The sequence below is a fragment of the Dendropsophus ebraccatus genome, chromosome 11, assembly GCF_027789765.1.
Source record: "Dendropsophus ebraccatus isolate aDenEbr1 chromosome 11, aDenEbr1.pat, whole genome shotgun sequence".
Taxonomy (NCBI): domain Eukaryota; kingdom Metazoa; phylum Chordata; class Amphibia; order Anura; family Hylidae; genus Dendropsophus; species Dendropsophus ebraccatus.
Window position 1 is genome coordinate 87,506,619 of NC_091464.1, and position 17,885 is coordinate 87,524,503.

Consider the following 17,885-nt stretch of genomic DNA (forward strand, 5'->3'; position numbering starts at 1 on the left):
ACCCGGACAATGCATGGACTGTGACATTTATCGTTGAGTGCATAGGCTCATGGACTGCTGTGCGTACTATACAGTCTGGAACTGCAGACAGAAAGGCTGTGTAGAGGGTTATCCAGGCTAAGAATAACGTGGCCACTTTCTTTCAGAAACAGCGTCTTAGTTTGGATGTGGTTTTGCAGCTCAGCTCAACTGAAGTGAAAGGAGCTGAATTGTAATCACACACACACACACACACAACCTGAGGACAGGGGTGGTTCTGTTTTTTTATTTTCTCCTAACCCTGGATAACCCCTTGAAAGGGGCCCCACCAGTCATGTGATTACTGCAGGTGCCAGGCATCCGACCTCCACCAACTGGATATGGATGGGTTATCCTAATGGTGCATTAACATGGAAGATTATCCTTCCAATTTTCTCAATAACGATGGCATTTGAGCGATAATCGGCTCGTGTAAACACAGCGAATGATCAAGCGACGAGTGAAAATTTGTTCATTGTGATCTTTTAACATGTTCTCAAATCGTCGTTGGTCGTTCGCTAAAAATTCGCAGATCATTTTATGTAAACAGTCTTTCAAAGATTCACCCTATGTGTGTGATGGGCTTAAGCAATCTTAAAAACGATCGCAATAACGATTTTTCTAACGATTTGTCTAAACTCTGAACATTAGAATAGTCCATTCATAGAAAACTCCTTTATTAGTGACTATATAAGTAGGACCTGATACATGCAATATGTAGTAACGTCTTTCTTTCCTTTCTAGAACTACACCGCCTTTTACTCCTGGATTAACCTGCGAACTAATTAACAATGAAGGACCGTCTCCAAGAGTTACTGCAAAGAGCAAAAGAGCTGGAAGAAGAGTCCAAAGGGCAGGAGAACAATGGAGAAGAAGCTATAGTCATCCAGCAACAAGCCGTTGTCTTTGAAAGAGAGCCCGTCATTGAGGGCTACTTGCATGAAATAAGAAAGATACAAAATGCTATTACAGACCTATCGGAAAACGTGGATAGGTTTGGTCAGCAGCAAAAAGTTCTCATTTCCTCTATGAGACGATTCAGTGTCTTAAAGAAAGAGAGCGATGTAACAAAGGACATTAAGGTCCAAGCGGAAAGCATCAAAAAGCGCTTGGACGCCTTATCGGTGGAAATTCAGAAGGCGGAAACCGAAACGGGGTCATCGTCTAGTCTTACCAGGATCCTAAAAAACCACCACGCCGCCCTGTTCAGGAGCTTCCAGTCCATCATGTTCCGTTATAATGAAGCCATAATGGTCAAGCAGGCCCGATGTAAAACATTCATCGTAAGGCAACTAGAAGTGGCTGGCAAAGAAGTCAGCGAGGAGGAAGTGAACAACATGGTGGACCAGGGCAAATGGGACGTGTTCAATGAGAACCTCCTCACGGATGTCAAAATTACTAAAGGACAGCTGAACGAGATCGAGCAGAGACACAAGGAGCTGGTCACCCTCGAGAATCAGATCAGGGACTTGAGAGACATTTTCCTTGAAATTTACATTATAGTAGATGAACAAGGAGAGGCTATAAACAACATAGAGATGGTTACAAAGGGCACGGAGGAGTACGTCCAAAGGACCAATGAGAAGTTTAAGCTAGCTGTGAAATACAAGAAGAAAAACCCCTGCAAGATGCTGTTCTGCTGCTGCTGTCCATGTTCTTGATGGGTCACCTGACTTTGGCTGCTGTTTACATTCTTTCACCTTTTATAAGCTACCGATTTGTTTATTCCGCATGTATTTTTTTGTATAGTTTGTGTTGCAGAATAAAATGTTTTTGCCATATAGTGAGACGTGTCCAATGAGGACTTATTACTGTAGACAATAGGACTGGACTTGCAAAGGGTTCATCTCCTGTTTACCAAGTAGACCCTTCAAGGGCACTTGGAAATTTTAAGCATTTTTGTCCATGAGAAATTGGACGTCAACATCCTTCTTCGTGCAGAGTGCTATAGAAGGAAGGGAGGAAAAGAAAATTTCCTGCATGGAGACAGTAACTCTCTCCTTCGTCTTCTTACACATTACAGACAAAATAAAAAACTGGCGTCCAAACAATATCCAATGCCAGAACTTCTATCATACAGAAAGTAACTACTCCTGATCTCTTCCCTTAGTGCTCACCCTATATGACTACTAACAGATATTAGAAGTCTTATCATTTGGTTGACTCCACGATTTCCTGAAACGTCAGGTGTGAATATGAGGCATGGGGCTGGTCCGATATTCCAGATGAGCGAGCATCGATGCGATAGGCTCGGTAAACGAGAACCGTTCTATTACATGACTCGATAATCGTGCAACAAGGGTTGTGTATATATATTTTGTTAGAGAGGTCCGTGCAGACCTTGCTGTATATAATAAATAATAAAGTATATACGCTCCCCAGTGTTCTTCTCACTTTGTCCGCTCCCCGCAGCCGCCGCTGGAACCTTAGAGCTGGTCTCTGAAGTGATAGGCAAATTTGGGTGAGCGGCCTGTAACTTTAAAGAAAGGTGTAGAAGGTTCAGTGGTGAGTGGGCAGAAGTTATAAAGAACACCAAGGAGCGGGGAGAGATATGTATAAAGTTTGTAATTTGTTATTAATATCTTTTAACAGTCATCAGCCGCACATTGCGATTACACATAAAGATGTGCGGTTGGCAGCCGCTGATTTTTAGCCACGACCAAAAGACATAATCAGCTGATGATGGGTGAGTCGGCAGATTCTCGTTCTGTGTAATAAGGCCCTAAGAGGGTGTGAACCAATCACAAACCTTTTTTGGAATGAAGTTCCAAACTATCTGACAATTCAGGGAAAAGTGCATATAGTCAACCAAATAGTAAACTCCATTGGAATTAGGGCACCAGAGGTTACAAAATTATATTTAAAAAATCTGTCATCCCCAAAAATCCCTCAATAGGTGACAAGTAAGAGTCCTTTTAGGAGGGCAGGAACCTATATGAATTGACATTTTCTTGTGTATCAGCTCATTGGCCTTTTTCACTGGTCAGCCGATAATCTAAAGGTCCCCATAAAGCTTATACTTTAGTCGGCCATGCCTGTTGATTGCAGCGGATTCAGCCTTTGGTACAGTATACAGTGTATGGGGCTCTCCTGGCTGTCCACCAACAGTTAATGTCGGCGGAGATAAGGAGGAGTTGGGTGTGATGGAAACTTCTTTCTCTGAGAGCGGTAAGCCGCAACCAGAGCTTTCTTGCATTAGCTTACCCCTCCTCTCCCCATAGAGAACACAGGATAGTTCATCTGTGATGAATGTTCATTTGTATGGGGAGGACGGAAGAGCTAACTAATGGCTGGATGATCATTCGGCTATCAGTTACTGAAAGTGTATAGCTGCCTTAAAGAAACGAACATTAAAATTACATTCATTAGGTAACTGCCAGTAAAGCAGGTATCATCTAGATTTAGTTCTTGCATGGAAATTCTAGAGAGATTGATGGTTGTTTTGCTCCATTACCAACAGGTAAGCCACAGGAAATCACATTTCTTATAACATGCCTCTGACCTCTGAGACCCCTGTAATCTTGAGAAGAGGGATGGACCCCACAATTTCTTTCCTCAAGACTCTTGAGAGATACTCACCCTCCTCATGCATAAAATAACTGTCCTGCAGACTCAGGACCCTATTACACAGGACGATTATCGTGTAAAAAATCTTTAAATCGTTCAAATTTAAACGATAATTGTTCTGTGTAATTGCAGGCAACGATCCAAAAACCGTTTGTATGTCGTTGATTTAGATCTGAACCTAAAATTATCGTTACTTGTTCGCTAATCGTTCACTGTAATTCCACATTCGCTCGCTCAAGTTCCGCATTTTTTCAATAATCGTTCAGTGTAATTGCACATTGTTCATTTTTTTCCTGGGATTAGAAGGAATAAAAGATCATAGTAACGATCGCAATAACGATCATAGTAACGGTCGTAACTAACAACCATCGTTCCGTGTAATATGGTGAACGATTTCAGATTAACGATAAACAATCTAGTTAGCGATCGTTTATCATTAGTCGTTAAAAATCGCAGTGTAATAGAAAAGTGTCTCTCCAGTGCCCTCTATAGGTGTTACCATGTAATTCAACATTCAACTCAACAGAGGACTCTAAAACATGTCAAAGGTAGCTACCCACAGGAGGCGACAGAGAGATAGGTTTCTTCCTTCGGAACCGCTTCGTATACTTTTCCCAGTACCGATATGGGAAAAAAAAAGAAACATTTTGATATATCTTTTAAAGGGGTATTCCAGGAAAAATAAATGTTTCCCCTACCCACAAGATAGGGGAAAGGAGGAGATTGCGGGGGGTCCGACCTGTGTACCCCTCGACGATCTCTGTATCAGGCCCTGGCTTCTGTATTATGAATAGAGCCGTGGGTACTGCACAAACCTGCGGTGCTATTCATTCCAAGCGCACGCTGTACTCGGCTCTTTCCGGCACCTCCATAGGAATGAATAGAGCCGCACGTCACTTGCCATACCCACGGCTCTATTCATAATACATAAGCCAGGTTCTGATACAGAGATCGTCGGTGAGTACACAGGTTGGACCCCACGCGACCTCCCCCTACTTTTCCCCTATCCACAGTATATATGTTCCTGGACAACCTCTTTAAGGCCATATTAGTGGGACTAAGCAACCCTGTAAATAAGTGCCATCTCCTAGCTTAACCCAATCTGTCACTAGGGGGCAGATGGGAGGAGGTGTGACTGTAGGATCAGACCAAGCAAAGTTTGTTAGCAGTCGGTTACACATTGTTCTGGAGCTGTAAGCACAAAATAATATGCACTTCAGATGCAATGGGACAGTAAAAAAATTGGACATAGCCTTTCACAAACCATTACTTTTTATCAGACATATTTTCTTACATCTCTTAAAAGGAGAAGTCTGGCAAAAATTTTTATTAAAGAATTATATTGTCCCCCAAAAGTTATACAAATCACCAATATACACTTATTATCGGAAATGCTTATAAAGTGCTTTTTTCCCTGCACTTACTACTGCATCAAGGCTTCACTTCCTGGATAACATGGTGATGTCACTTCCTGGATAACATGGTGATGTCACTTCCTGGATAACATGGTGATGTCACTTCCTGGATAATATGGTGATGTCACTTCCTGGATAACATGGTGATGTCACGCCCCGACTCCCAGAGCTGTGCGGGCTGTGGCTGCTGGAGAGGATGATGGAGGGGACACTGAGGGACACAGGGCACTGGAGGGACACTGAGCATCCCTCTGCCATCATCCTCTCCAGCAGCCACAGCCCGAACAGCTCTGGGAGTCGAGTCATGACACCACCATGTTATCCAGGAAGTGACATCACCATGTTATACAGGAAGTGACATCACCATTTTGTTCAGAAAGTGCCATCATCATGTAATCCAGGAAGTGACATCACCATTTTGTTCAGGAAGTGACATCATAATGTTTATCCAGGAAGTGACATCACCATGTTATCCAGGAAGTGACATCAGCATGTTATCCAGGAAGTGACATCACCATGTTATCCAGGAAGTGAAGCCCTGAAGCAGGAATAAGTGCAGGGAAAAAAGCACTTTATAAGCATATCCCATAATGAGTGTATATTGGTGATTTGTATAACTTTTGGGGGGCAACACAACACTATAATAAAATTTTAACCGGACTTCTCCTTTAAGGGTTCTGGGTCGTGTCTTATATTTTGCACAGGAAAAGCTTACAGCCAAGATAGTCATCAGCGCCTACAAGAATGCACAGGCCATTAGCAGATGCTTTACTTACACTAATACTGGTTTCCCTGCGATCCGGGGATGCCTCAGGACCTCGGCCACAGTCTCCTTTGTTTCTTCCATCCTGTCGACATCGCTGGAATCAATAACAAACACCACTCCATAGGACTCAGCGTAATAGTTCTTCCAAATGCCCCGGATCTGCTTGCCACCGCCGAGATCAAACATTGTGATGTCAAATCTCCCCTGTCGAATGTCTGCTTTGGAGAAGCCCACAGTCGGGGCCACATCTTGTGGAGATTCTGTTACAAAAGAGCAATGGTCAAGAATGCAGACACCATGTTCCAATAACACAGCGGGATGGATGCTGTACGAACGAGTGCCGACAATGTTTTATGTAACCACGGGGGTTGTTGTTGTACAAGACAAAAGAAAAAAAGTCTCCCGCTGGATGTGTTTCTATAGACTTCAATACTGTTACAATAAAATGATTAACACTCCAGTGACCACTCAGTAATGTATACACTATATCCGTGTATGGAGGAGTACCAGGCACAGCCACTACAATATCTACGGCGCTGTGCCTGGTAAACAATGAAGAGGCCACAGAACTATGTCCCCTTCAGATAATCTGTGGGGATTCCAGGAGGACCCCCACCACCACCATCACCCAACATAAAAAACAAAAAAATGAAATAATTTGAAGCTCTAAGACCTTAAAGTGACACTGTCAACCCTTTTTTGCATTCTGACTTCTCTACACAGGTGTAAAAGTTAAATTTAGCAGTTTTCATACCCCGCCCAATTAGCACAATCTGCAGTTGATAAAAGATCACTTTTTCTTTCAACAAGCACCATGACGTATGATAAAAAATAAGGTATGAAAATTGCTTAATTTACCTTTTACACCTGTGTAGAGAAGTCAGAATACAAAAAGGGTCACTTTAAAGGGGGTTATCTGAGGATAAAAATGTATCCCCTATGCACAGGATGAATAATAACTGGTGTATCAGTGGTGGTCAGAACTAGGGATGGTCCGAACCTGCCGAGGTTCAGGTTCGTATGAACCCGAACGCTCGGCAGCAGATTCCCGCTGTCTGCCCGTTCCGTGGAACCCCTGGAAAACTGGGATACAGACTATGACTGTATCACAGTTTTCCAGGCGGTCCTCCCGCTGGATCCGCCCGCTCCACGGAGTGGGCAGACAGCGGGAATCATTACAGAGGGTTCGGGTTCGTACCCGAACCGAACTCTGTTCGGACCATCCCTAGTCAGAACACTCTGATCCCCACTAATCACAGGAATGGGGAACATCTCATCCTGTGATCAGACGTCAAACCCCCACTAATAAGCTAGTTATTAGTTATCCTGTGCATAGGAGATAACTGTTTATCCTGGGATAACCCCTTAAATAGACTTTGTACGGGCATGTAGGTGCCCTTCACACCGCACCTAGTTTTGGGGACGGCCCTTCTCCCTGTCTTGTTATTATTTTTTTTTAAACAATTTTTATTGGTGTGGCGCGGCAAGGCGGGGAGTCAATCTGTCTTGGCCTAGAGCATCTGTGCCCTAGGCCTGCGATGCCTCTCTCCACGCCTCCAACCAGCCAAGGGGCGTGCTCAAAGTGAAGGGTGCCAGGGAGAAAGGCATGGATGCTCTAGGCCACGCCAGATTGACTCCCCTCCCGCCACAGCAACAAAAGTAGTTTTTCTTAAAAATACCGACATCAAGAGAAAGGCCGACCCCCGAACCAGACGTGGCTTGAGAACCTCTACAATGCGGTACCGGTGGTTTGGGGGCAGCTACGTGCCGGTACAGATTCGCCTCAAACTATAGATCTTAAAACAGGCATAAAACTAAAAGGCATACATGAACACTCCTTCAATTGTGAATAGGATAGGACCCACTACATGCCAATGTACAGAACCGTGACTTGCAGTGGCCTGGGCTCCTATACTTGCATTATATGCACAGTCTGTGACTATGGGCAGCACAGGGATGACACCGAGTAGCAACGGTCAGGAAAAAACACTATGGTCATGTGTAGGAGACCTACCTTACCATTAGAGATAAACAAATTTACAGTAATAGGGAAGCAGAGCTGCACGGACTTCAAAGGCAGCAGGCGGATAAATTGACTGCTGAGGTGTTGAAATGCTTAGTTATTAATGTAAATTTGCTCATATCTACTTACTATATATTAGTCTGTGTAGCTCCACTTTTACTTATTTATTTTTATTGGATGGAACAGCACAGGAGACTGGTCAAAACAAAACAAAAAATGACAACTGTAACCTAATGGAAATGAACTAAACATACAAAAGGAGTACATGGAGTCACAGCTAACCGATATCTTCTGTACCCCACACATAAATTATTTTCTGGGACTTACCTCCCTGGATTCCTTTCACAGTTGCAGTTTTGCCAGCATTATCCAAACCCACCATAACCAGGGTCACTTTTCTATAAAGAAGGGGGGAAAAAACTGATTTAAATAGATTTGAGATTTTTTCATCTATATGTTCTCAGAACAGGATATCAGTATTAGATCAGTGAGGGACCAACACCCAGTACCCCTTGCTGTTAGACATCTACCAGAGCCACAATACCTGCAATACACAGTAAACAGAGCAGGGTGCAGACAGCGCCATCTATTGTGTAGTGGTCGTGCTGGGTAACTGCAACTCAGCTTCTATTGCAAAACAATGCACAAAAAACAGTGACTCTTATGAAGTTACATCTATGGCTCTGACTGGAGGAGATATAACCAATCAAAAGAGACATTTCCAATGTTGTCTCCCTTCTAAACCCTCCATTATGTGGAGCAGGCTGCCTCGGCCTCCCTGTAACCTCATATGCCCCAGCTTCAGACACAGCCGCTGACATGAATAATAACTAATACACAGGATCATACAGATTACCAGAGATTTAGGATGATCAGCTGACTCCACAGGAGGCTGGGAACACACAGCAACTCTCTGCCTATAGATCATTCACACTGACCACACTGCTGGAGGGCACTGGCCATACACTATTAATTGTACAACCAAGTATCAGGTACCTGAGCCACACCAGCAGAAGGGTCCCTATGAGATATACATCACTAATACATGAACACATCCATGAACCCCATACTAAGTCCTCTGGTTCACAAAGCAAAGGATCTCCGACACTCAGGGCCTGTATGTACCTAGTAAAGCCATGAATCTCATCACAGTGCACATTATAAGGCACTAGTTCTCTGACATCCCCACACAACAGCTTCTGAGAGACTGACCAAGGATAGAAACTTATCTCTAACCACAGAATTCCCCTAAGTTCAGTGCAAGGGTCCTGTCAAACATATTTTAAAGAATTTTGGGCAAATTTTTTTTTCAAATTTACCATTTTTCTATCTTTATTCTAAAATAATCCTGAGATCTTGCAGTTTTCATTCTCACCACTGGGGCTAAATCTAAGCTGAGACTTCCTGTTGTGTCTGTGGTGATAAGAGGAGGCTGCTGTAAAGTGATCTGTACAGCATTGCAGCGTCATGTGACACCAGTAGATAATAGAGACAATAGCAACTCCTTGTGGAATGACCTCTTCACAGGTCACAGAGCGCGCTCAGAAAAAAATGTACATTTATCCCAAGGGGACAGAGTCTGTTTATTGTTGTCTATGTCCATGAGGCTTGCTGTAAAGCATGTCACTAAACGCTGTTAAAATAGCACAGGCTATATGGCAGCCTCCCATAACAATGTATAAAGGGTGATATAAAAAAAATACAATCAGAAAATAGAAATAGATTGGAAAAAAAGAACTTTAGTATCTAGCTCTAATCAGTAAAAGAAAATTTAGAGGACATGTTCCCTTAATAGGCCATCAATAGACTAACCTAAAATACTCTCCTTAATGGTGGGGGTCAATTCCTTGCACTCAGCTGACTAGCTCACTTCATATCAGCCGCTGCTCCGTACAATGAGTAGTAGCTGTTCCTGAGAGCTGCTACAGAGCGTGCGGCACTGGCTGGTAGAAAGAGAAGAGGCCACAGTGCTCACAAAAGCACAATAGTCCCTATATCAGACTATAATTGGTTTGGATCCACCAATCGCATATTAATAGTCTACCTAAGGTTAGGCCAGCAAGACAAAAAAAGCCTGGAGAGCCCATTTAATCTAATCCCTCCCTTCTACCCTAAGCTCATACTAAAAAAAAAAAAAAAAAAAAAAAAAAAACCCACACAAGCAGAACAGTGTTTGCTGTATGTTGGGTCCTGATCTATAAGAGGCCAATGGGCAGTTGAATAGGTATTCCCAACATGGACATTTATGGCGTCTCCTCAGGATGTGCCATAAATCTCTGATAGATTAGGGTCCCGTCTCTATGTAAAAAAAGGGGGTCCCCAAAATCTTGACCCTTCATGACTGGCTGTGAGGCTCACAAGGGTGAGACCAGCATGTATTAGACTTGATGGCTAAGGCCAGAGCTACACTGCTACTTTCTATAGCCCTACATGATTCATTTTAACTATTGGGAACTGTATTTGGGTATTTATTTATTAATGTTTTCCTTTTTTCTGTATGAATTAAAATAAATAAAATTATGTTAAGAAAAATAAATATAAATTAACTACTGAGGCACAGCCATGAGTCAAAGCCGTACACGTTTTACACAATCATGTGGACTGTAGCTGAGACTTGTAGCTTGTAAATGTTTGAACTGGAAATACCCCTTAAGTGACACTGTCCCCCCTTTTTGAATTCTGACATCTCTACACAGGGGAAAACAGTAAATTTTGCAGTTTTCATACCTTGTTTTAAATCATACATCATGGTGCTTGTTCCAGTAAAAAGTGATCTTTTATCAACTGCAGATTGTGCTATATGGGCAGGGCTTCATGGGCAGCCCCACCCATAACAACCCTCTTAGCCCTGCCCCTCGTGACATCATCAGCGCATAGGCCCCACCCCCTCTGTGGCCATTGGTATGGGCCGACCTAGAGGGGTGGGGCCTAGACCTTTAGGCTAACCTGTTCCAATGGCTGTCGAGGGGCGAGGCCTATGTGCCGATGACGTCACGGGGTGGGGGCCAATGGTGGTGTTGTGGGCGGGCTAAGTTGCGCTTCAGGCATGAAGCCCCCCCATAAAGCACAATCCTTAGATGATAAGCGATCACTTTTCACTTGAACAGGCACCATGATGTATAATATAAAATAAGGTATGAAAACTGCTGAATTTACCCTTTACATCTATGAAGAGAAGTCAGAATGCAAAAAAGGGGTGCCTGGTGCTATATAATGTGATTAGAGTCCTCGCTGTGCTCTCTATACAGCAGCATGGGCCTTGCCAGTGGGAGAATGAGAGGAGGCCGAGCAGAGGATGACCACAGAATGGGTATATAATGTATATAGAGTCAGCAATCCATCTCACCTCACCGGCTGACGCCAGCGTTTAAACCAATTCCGACAGCAATTCGCCATGAGGCTAAACATGAGAGATACAAGGGACGGGAATAGGATGTGCTTTGTGCTGATATTCCTAAGATGGCTTCAACATCATGGACGCCTTATAGCCGCTCCTACTTTCCTCCACTTCATGAAGTTCTCTAAAGAGGAACCCTGAAATAAAGAAATGATGAAGCAAATGAGGATCTGATAAAATGAACATGTGGTATCACAGTGCACGTATAATGTCTTCAGCAGAGGGGGACGTCTAGTGGGGGCCACCAGATCCAGCTGTTTAACACTTTAAAGGATTATGCTCATCTGGGCTATTTAAAGGAATGGTTTACCAAAATAGTTTTTCTTTCAAATCAACTGATGCCAAAAAGTGCCAGAGATTTGTAATTTACTTCTATTAGAAAATCTCCAGTCTTCCAGTACTTATCAGCTGCTGTATGTCCTGCTGAAAGTAGTGTATTATATCTGGTCTGGAGAGCAGGAGAAGTTTTCTATGGAGATTTGCTACTGCTCTGGACAGTTCCTGACATGGACAGAGGTGGCAGCAGAGAGCACTGTGTCAGACTGGAATACACCACTTCCTGCAGGACATACCGCAGCTGATAAGTACTGGAAGTACATTACAAATCTATATAACTTTTTCAAACCAGTTGATTCAAAAGAAAAAAATAAATTGGTGAACTTCCACTTTAATGCATAATTATAGGATGTGCGGTAAGTATCACCTAGATGCAAGTCCCCCCTCTGGCACCTGTGCACATCCTGACATAGAGGACAACCTGCTTGTGGCTTCTGGAAGTAGTTGGGATACCAACCAGAACAATAGTTCACAATACTGTATCACCTGCCGAGCTGGCAGCATTACTGGGCAGATATCACTTACCGCATTCACACCATACCTTTGTTGTCTGGGTCTGTGTTTTTATTTTCATTAAACAAGCCTTTTTCTTAAACCATGAAAAGTGTCAAGGAGGCGGGGCCTAGGGTACCCTAGCACTGCTATGAATCACAAGATCACGCTCTGTCCTGACCGCAGCCTCCTCCTGCTTTCCCTCCCCGACCTCCACCAGAACAGAGGGAGTGTGTACCCCTCAGACCAGGGATCCCCAACCTGTGGATGTCCAGCTGCTGTAAGACTACACCCCCCATTGGCTATCAGGGCATGAGGGGAATTAAAGTTTTTGGAACTGCTTGACACCCACAGGATGGGGAACTCCCCTAATCACTGGACAGTAAGGACCGCCCACTTGCCAATTTAACATAGGTACATGACATTTATTGCAGATCCGCATCATGTAACCATTGCCACATACGCCTAGCAGACCATCACATGACCGGGGCAGATTCTGCCACACTAGCAGATCACATGACCGGGGCAGATGCCGCCACATACGCCTAGCAGACCATCACATGACCGGGGCAGATTCTGCCACACTAGCAGATCACATTGATGGGGCAGATGCCGCCACATACGCCTAGCAGATCATCACATGACCGGGGCAGATTCTGCCACACTAGCAGATCACATTGATGGGGCAGATGCCGCCACATACGCCTAGCAGATCATCACATGACCGGGGCAGATGCTGCCACACTAGCAGATCATCACATGACCGGGGCAGATGCTGCCACACTAGCAGACCATCACATGACCGGGGCAGATGCCGCCACACTAGCAGATCACATGACCAGGGCAGATGCCGCCACACTAGCAGATCACATGACCAGGGCAGATTGGCATATACCCCCATATACCTGCCCAATGCATGTCATACACCATACATATCATTGGGAATCATCTTGTCACATCCATTGGACTCCTTATTGACCTGAGAGCTTACACTTCACCACATCAACCAATGTCTACACCCAGCATGCACCTGGGTCACCATCACTGACACGTGACATAAATCCGATCACACTACAATCCGTTATAGACAACATCCAGCCAGTACAGCCCGTAGTTCAGCATTCACAACACGACCTACCCGGCAGCCGTGAGGAAGAGGTGGAGAGGCCAGCCGCCATACACAGAGCCGTCTACATAGCGGACAGTCCTCCACAGCCTGTGATGTACGGCTACAGACAGACTGACGGACACCGTAGTGTACACCGGAAGCTGCCGACTCTATGGTAACCCAGCAAACACTTTCCTGCGGCTCCTGGCCACGCCCCTTTCTCTCAGGCAGCCAATCGATGTCCTGATAACAATACACCAATAGCAAGGCGTGTCTTATACGTCATTACGACCAGCGGATGATAGAAGAGCTGTGATTGGCTGGCCGGAGGACTGTAGCGTTGTTATGGTGCGGGAGAGAGGCGCTGGGATTTGTTAGGTGATTGGTACAGAGAACTGGTGCTGCCGGACTACAACTCCCAGCAGTCTACAGATGTACCATAAAACCTCCTCACACCACTGTCATGGTGATAAAGCAAGGATACATTGAGCAATGGACAGCTGTGCTGACTTATAATTGGGCTCCATTTGACAGAAACAATAGTATAGTATGCAACACAACTGGAGACTCGTGAGTTGTGTGAATAGAGCCTTAAAGGGGTAGGCTGGGTTCTTTCCAGTCTGGAGAGCAGGAGAGGTTTTCTATGGGGATTTGCTGCTGCTCTGGACAGTTCCTGACATGGACAGAGGTGGCAGCAGAGAGCACTGTGTCAGACTGGAAAGGATACACCACTTCCTGCAGGACATACAGCAGCTGATAAGTAGAGATGCACGGAACTTTCGGTCCGAAAGCCGCTCACTCCAGTGCGATGCCTGCAAGTGCGGATGCGCGCACGTCAAAACTTAGCGGCGCAAGAAATAATCTTTTCAGGGATGATCTTTTAGACCGGCCATTCCGTGACCCGGCCAGGTCACGGAATGGCCGGTCTTATACGTAGTGTGAACATAGCCTTACATAGTGAGCACAGTTGAAAAAATACACATGTCCATCAAGTTGAACCAAGGAAGGGATGGAAGGAGGGAAAGGGGATATACAAGGAGGGGATGGATACAGGGAAGGGGGGGATATACAAGGAGGGGATGGATGGAGAGAAGGGGGGTATACAAGGAGGGGATGGATACAGGGAAGGGGGGATATACAAGGAGGGAATGGAGGGAAGGGGGGTATACAAGGAGGGGATGGAGGGAAGGGGGGTATACAAGGAGGGGATGGAGGGAAGGGGGGTATACAAGGAGGGAAGGGGGATATACAAGGAGGGGATGGATACAGGGAAGGGGGATATACAAAGGGGATGGAGGGAAGGGGGGTATACAAGGAGGGGATGGATACAGGGAAGGGGGATATACAAGGAGGGGATGGAGGGAAGGGGGATATACAAGGAGGGGATGGATACAGGGAAGGGGGGGATATACAAGGAGGGGATGGATGGAGGGAAGGGGGGTATACAAGGAGGGGATTGAAGGAGGGAAAGGGGATATACAAGGAGGGGATGGATGGAGGGAAGGGGGGTATACAAGGAGGGAAGGGATATACAAGGAGGGGATGGATACAGGGAAGGGGGATATACAAAGAGGGGATGGAGGGAAGGGGGGTATACAAGGAGGGGATGGAGGGAAGGGGGATATACAAGGAGGGGATGGAGGGAAGGGGGATATACAAGGAGGGGATGGATGGAGGGAAGGGGGGTATACAAGGAGGGGATGGAGGGAAGGGGAATATACAAGGAGGGGATGGATACAGGGAAGGGGGGTATAAAAGGAGGGGATGGATATAGGGAAGGGGGATATACAAGGAGGGGATGGATACAGGGAAGGGGGGTATACAAGGAGGGGATGGATACAGGGAAGGGGGGTATACAAGGAGGGGATGGAGGGAAGGGGGATATACAAGGAGGGGATGGAGGGAAGGGAGATATACAAGGAGGGGATGGATACAGGGAAGGGGGGATATACAAGGAGGGGATGGATACAGGGAAGGGGGGATATACAAGGAGGGGATGGATACAGGGAAGGGGGGTATACAAGGAGGGGATGGAGGGAAGGGGGATATACAAGGAGGGGATGGAGGGAAGGGAGATATACAAGGAGGGGATGGATACAGGGAAGGGGGGATATACAAGGAGGGGATGGATACAGGGAAGGGGGGATATACAAGGAGGGGATGGATACAAGGAAGGGGGATATACAAGGAGGGGACGGAGGGATGGGAGATATACAAGGAGGGGATGGATACAGGGAAGGGGGATATACAAGGAGGGGATGGATGGAGGGAAGGAAGATATAAAAGGAGGGAAGGGGGGTATACAAGGAGGGGATGGATGGAGGGAAGGGGGGTATACAAGGAGGGGATGGAGAGAAGGGAGATATACATGGAGGGAAGGGGGGTATACAAGGAGGGGATGGATGGAGGGAAGGGGGTATACAAGGAGGGGATGGAGGGAAGGGGGATATATAAGGAGGGGATGGATACAGGGAAGGGGGATATACAAGGAGGAGACGGATGAAGGGAATGGGGATATACAAGGAGAGAAGGGAGATATACAAGGATGGGATGGAGGGAAGGGGGATATACAAGGAGGGGATGGACGGAGGGATGGGAGATATACAAGGAGGGGATGGAGGGAAGGGAGATATACAAGGAGGGGATGGAGGGAAGATGATATACAAGGAGGGGATGGATGGAGGAAAGGGAGATATACAAGGAGGGGATGGAGGGAAGGGGGATATACAAGGAGGGGATGGATACAGGGAAGGAGGATATACAAGGAGGGGATAGAGGGAAGGGAGATATACAAGGAGGGGATGAATGGACGGAAGGGGGGTATACAAGGAGGGGATGGATACAGGGAAGATGATATACAAGGAGGGGATGGATGGGGGAAGATGATATACAAGGAGGGGATGGAGGGAAGGGGGATATACAAGGAGGGGGATGGATGGAGGGAAGGGGGATATACAAGGAGGGGATGGATGGGGGGAAGATGATATGCAAGGAGGGGATGGAGGGAAGGGGGATATACAAGGAGGGGATGGATGGGGGGAAGATGATATACAAGGAGGGGGTGGAGGGAAGGGGGATATACAAGGAGGGGATGGAGGAAAGGGGGATATACAAGGAGGGGGATGGATGGAGGGAAGATGATATACAAGGAGGGGGGGGAGGGAAGGGGGATATACAAGGAGGGGATGGAGGAAAGGGGGATATACAAGGAGGGGGTGGAGGGAAGGGGGATATACAAGGAGGGGGTGGAGGGAAGGGGGATATACAAGGAGGGGATGGATGGGAGGAAGGGAGATATACAAGGAGGGGATGTATACAGGCAAGGGGACAGATGATGATAGGTTCTATACATATGTATTAATGTTATTTTGCTGTAAGACCTTGTCTCCCCCTGTTATGAAGCCCTCTACTGTTGTTGCTGTGACCAGATCCTGTGGTAGACTGTTCCACAGATTCACAGTTCTCATGGTAAAGAAGGCTTGTCGCCTCCGGAGATTGAACCTGGGGGATTTGAACGCTTATCGAATATTTATCGAATATTGGCGGGATCAGGGCCGTTTCTAGCGGCGGGCGGGCCGGGCAACCGCACGGGGTGCCGACAGCTAGGGGGCGCTGGTGGCACCTTCCCAGACCTCACCTAGCTGCGCACGCCCCCGCCGGCCGCCAGCCCTCCCGCCGGCCACATTATCTGCCTCCGCGCCCAACGGCCGCAAGATCTGCCTCCCCCGCACGACTGCAGCTCCTGCCTCCGCGCCCGACCGCAGCTCCTGCCTCTCCACGCGCCAGCCGCATGATCTGCGCAGATTGCCGGACTGCAGCTCCTCCCCGGCCCATCACCTGACAGCAGGCCGTCGCCCCCGAACACATCTTCTCTATCCTCAAGCAGGCGCCGTGATATGACGTCATTCACCTGCTTGAGGATAGAGAAGATGTGTTCGGGGGCGGCGGCCTGCTGTCAGGTGATGGGCCGGGGAGGAGCTGCAGTCCGGCAATCTGCACAGATCATGCGGCCGGCGCGCGGAGAGGCAGGAGCTGTGGTCGGGCGGGGGAGGTAGGAGCTGCGGTCGGGCCGGGGAGGCAGATAATGTGGCCGGCGGGCGCGGAGGCAGGAGCTGCGGTCGTGCGGGGGAGGCAGATCTTGCGGCCGTTGGGCGCGGAGGCAGATAATGTGGCCGGCGGGAGGGCTGGCGGCCGGCGGGGGCGTGCGCAGCTAGGTGAGGTCTGGGAAGGTGCCACCAGCGCGGGGGGGAGGGATTATTACTATGGGGCAGACCACAGGGAAGATTATTTCTATAGAGACAGCACAGGGGGTATTATTAGTATAGGGACAGCACGGGAGGGGGGGTTATTACTATGGGGCAGAGCCCAGATGTCATAAAAAGGGGAAGTTGTTGTAAAAGTGCGGAGCCTAAGATGTTTGTCTGGCAGGTTCAGAAGAGATGAATTGTTGCTGCAAGAAATCATCATGGAGGCCTGGGCCAGATGGAGAGGGAAAGGAAAATGACGCCTCAGATCAAAGAAGACGTCACCTGTGAGTCACTGACTTTTAGCAAGATTCGCCCTGGGCGGGATATTCGTACGAATATCGAATATTCAAATATCTCATTATTCGATCGAATATCTATTCGATCGAACAGTATTCACTCATCACTAGTAAATAAGTTAATCATATCTCCCCTTAAACGTCTCTTCCAGAGACTAAACAAATATACAGCAATTCCTTTAATCTCTCCTCATAACTAAGATGCTCTATTCCCCTTATT

General features: G+C 46.7%; 2 protein-coding genes across 7 annotated transcripts in view; one reads left to right on the forward strand and one right to left on the reverse strand.

The window, feature by feature from the left end:
- Positions 1-1,805, forward strand: part of STX19 (syntaxin 19) — a 184,068-nt gene extending 182,263 nt beyond the window's left edge. For all 6 annotated transcript variants that reach the window (XM_069944569.1, XM_069944567.1, XM_069944570.1 and 3 more), the window contains one exon: positions 763-1,805. In XM_069944569.1, the coding sequence (XP_069800670.1) occupies positions 810-1,679 (870 nt within the window). In that variant the 5' untranslated portion in view covers positions 763-809 and the 3' untranslated portion in view covers positions 1,680-1,805. The remainder of the gene's footprint in view (positions 1-762) is intronic.
- The window catches only part of ARL13B (ARF like GTPase 13B), a 43,140-nt gene extending 29,819 nt beyond the window's left edge, over positions 1-13,321 (reverse strand). Inside the window, exons 1-4 of the mRNA XM_069944564.1 lie at positions 13,153-13,321; positions 11,136-11,323; positions 8,117-8,187; positions 5,777-6,026 (exon numbers count right to left, since the gene is read on the reverse strand). Of these exons, the coding sequence (XP_069800665.1) occupies positions 5,777-6,026; positions 8,117-8,187; positions 11,136-11,197 (383 nt within the window). The 5' untranslated portion in view covers positions 11,198-11,323; positions 13,153-13,321. The remainder of the gene's footprint in view (positions 1-5,776; positions 6,027-8,116; positions 8,188-11,135; positions 11,324-13,152) is intronic.
- Between the last annotated feature and the right edge of the window lie 4,564 nt (positions 13,322-17,885).